The sequence below is a fragment of the Poecilia formosa genome, unplaced genomic scaffold (assembly GCF_000485575.1).
Source record: "Poecilia formosa unplaced genomic scaffold, Poecilia_formosa-5.1.2 Scaffold988, whole genome shotgun sequence".
Classification (NCBI taxonomy): domain Eukaryota; kingdom Metazoa; phylum Chordata; class Actinopteri; order Cyprinodontiformes; family Poeciliidae; genus Poecilia; species Poecilia formosa.
This window is the reverse complement of record NW_006800927.1, coordinates 40473-43504: the sequence shown is the minus strand read 5'-3', so window position 1 is coordinate 43504 and position 3032 is coordinate 40473. Positions and strand designations below refer to the sequence as shown.

At 36.0% G+C, this 3032-nt stretch overlaps 2 protein-coding genes across 2 annotated transcripts in view; both read right to left on the bottom strand.

Moving 5' to 3' along the window:
• Positions 1-2044, bottom strand: part of LOC103132304 (protocadherin gamma-C3-like) — a 2607-nt gene extending 563 nt beyond the window's left edge. The window contains exon 1 of the mRNA XM_016667306.1: positions 6-2044. Coding sequence (XP_016522792.1) covers positions 6-1680 — 1675 coding nt within the window. The 5' untranslated portion in view covers positions 1681-2044. The remainder of the gene's footprint in view (positions 1-5) is intronic.
• Positions 1892-3032, bottom strand: part of LOC103132303 (protocadherin alpha-8-like) — a 7346-nt gene continuing 6205 nt past the window's right edge. Inside the window, exon 3 of the mRNA XM_016667305.1 lies at positions 1892-1929. Within this exon, the coding sequence (XP_016522791.1) occupies positions 1892-1929 (38 nt within the window). The remainder of the gene's footprint in view (positions 1930-3032) is intronic.

The following is a 3032-nucleotide window of genomic DNA, read 5'->3' as shown; positions in this document are numbered from 1 at the left end:
AATACTTGGATTATTATCATTTTCATCGAGGATCAAAGCATTAACAGTTAAATTGCTGCTGAGCGGAGGAACACCAGAGTCTGAAGCCTGATCTTTAAAATGAAATGTTTTTAATTCCTCATAGTTGAAAGACTGCAGACTGATTATTTCTCCAGTCTCTGAATTTATGGTTATCAATGATCTGAGTGGCAGCGGGTTACTATTGTCAAGTAAAAGTGAGTAGCTAACCTGACCATTTTCATCAGTGTCTGCATCAACTGTGGACACTTTTTTAATAACTTCTCCTATTGGATTGTTTTCTTTCAAAAATATGTTTATTGTGCTCTCTGTAAAAATAGGTGTATTATCATTTACATCAGACACGTGTAGAAAAATCAGGCTGTTGCTGGAGAGAGGTGGGTTGCCCTCATCTGTAGCAGTGATGCTGATATTGTAATGAGGCGCGTTTTCTCTGTCTAAACGTCCTCCCACAACTAAAGAATAATAATTCTTATAATTTGACTCTAATTTGAAAGGGACATTATTAGAGATTTCACAGTTAACCATTGCATTTTTACTACTGTCTCTGTCAAATACCGAGACAAGAGCAATCGCGGTGCCGATGGGCGCATCCTCTTTCACCGTATTTAACAGGGAGGTGACCGTAATTTCAGGAGCGTTGTCGTTCACATCTAAAACTTCAATCAGTAATTTAGCATGTGACGTGAGCGGTGACGTGCCGCTGTCACTGGCTTGCACTCGAATCTCGAAAGCAGTGTTCTCTTCGAAGTCAATATTCTTCTTGTTTGTTACTGTTCCTGTCATTTTATCTATTTCAAACACGTTTGTTTGTTTCCCACGACCCATTCCACTGAAAGAATAAACAACCTCTCCATTTTGTCCTGCATCCAAATCAGTTGCATTCACTGTTATTATCGACGTGCCTATTTCAGCATTTTCGTACACTCTAGCTTTGTACAGATTTTGCGTGAATACTGGCGCGTTGTCATTGTTGTCCAAAACATTCACTGTTATGATCATACTGCCTGACTTGGCTGGCGTTCCTCCATCAAAGGCAATTAGTATTAGCTGAATCACAGCTTGTTTTTCTCTATCCAAGGCTTTCTGTAGCACGATTTCAGGAGTGACACTTTCTCCTTTATGTGTGACGAGAGAAAAATAGTTATTTTGACTGAGCTTGTAAGCATTAACAGCGTTCTTACCAACGTCTAAATCTTCAGCAGGATTCATTGGGAATTTTGCCCCCGTCGCCGTGTTTTCACTGACATTCATTGATAGCAACGTATTTGGAAACGACGGAGAATTATCATTCACATCCAGGATTGTAATTTCAAAGCGGTACAGTTTAAGTGGATTATTAATGACTCCTTCGACATTTAGTGAACATTTATCTTCATCACCGCAGAGTTCCTCCCGATCTATTCTCTCGTTAACGTACAGAGCACCGGTCCTTAGATTTACCTCGAAATATTTCCTCTTCGATCCCGCAACGATCTGAAACATGCGGGATTCCAGCTCCTGGATGTTTATGTTGAGATCTTTGGCAATATTTCCAACAAAGCTTCCACGGTCCACTTCCTCTAACACAGAGTAAGAGAGTAAACCGAAAACTGCTTCCAAGTAACAATCCACCAGCACGAAGGCGACATATATCCACGCAGATCTATCCGGCCTATGCATATTTACATTCAACTTGAAATAGATTACAAAATCTAAACATAAGGTCTTAAAAGATTAATACATAATAATGACTGTAGCGTAGAAAGAAAAAAAGGTCGCTGCTCCGTTCCTCGTTCTTCTCTGTATTCCTTTGTCTCTGTGGTTTTTCAAACACGTATTGAGAAGGGAGGAGCCCGAGATATCGTACAGCCAGCCGAAATGTGATGGTCTACTATGTCCCCATGTGGACACATACAGGAAGTGTCTTCACTGCAAAACACAGAGCATCGCCATGTTCTGTCCAATAACAAAAATGATTCTGTTCGTGCAGCAAACTGCTCTGATTAACCATTTTCTAAGCAAGAAAAAATATTTCAGAAAGTGAGGCAAAAATCAAATTTTGTGTTCTTCCTAAATTATTCACACTGAATAAAAATCATTGTACAAGTCTCACACCATTTCTGTGAGCAGTTAATATTTTTATATTTATTTTGTATTACATTTTATTGTTATAATAACAATAATAATAATAATAATAATAATAATGTTTTTTTTTGTGGGAGTTGGGGGGTTCCCGGGAAAGAAAGCTACTTCACAGTAAATGTTATGAGGTAATGCGTATTTGCTTTACTGATTCGGTATTTTTTTTTTATTTTATTTTTTTTTTATCAATATAATAATAAGTCTCAGGAAAGCACATGAATTTCAATATGACTTCATTACAATTAGCTTCTATCAATTCAAAGATTTTCATTCAACATGGTTTTGCTAATAAGGACACATCTTCATTATACATGTATTACCACAATCACATTCAGCACCACGGACAGCGAGAAACAAATGCAAGAGAAACTGGCATCACTTCAACTATGAAAGTCGTAGTAAACACAAAACCCAGCTCTTCAGTTTAAAAGAATTACTAAATAAATCTTTCAATGAATGAATGAATTCATATACTCCCCAAAATCTCAGTAGGCATACCTACTAAGGTTTCACATTCATACCAAATCTATATTTACTGACTAGTAGTGTTGTGAGGCATAACATTCCATAGATAATTTTCTTTCAGATTTGAAATTTCGGTCTTGGTTTTGAATGCATCCTATGTGTACATAAAAAGGTCTTATTTGTTTCAAAGACTGTGGGAAAATATTGACATTCTGAACTTAATCAGTTTGCGTTTTTTTATACTCAAGATGGTACTATTTGAAACCTTACAAATGCGTTGTACTAGCATATTGGTAGTCAATTAGATTTAAATTATGCTTCTGACAAAGTAATGAAAAAACAAATTCTAAATAGTTATGTTCAATAATAATAATAACAATAATAATAATAATAATAATAATAATAATAATAATAATAATAATAAT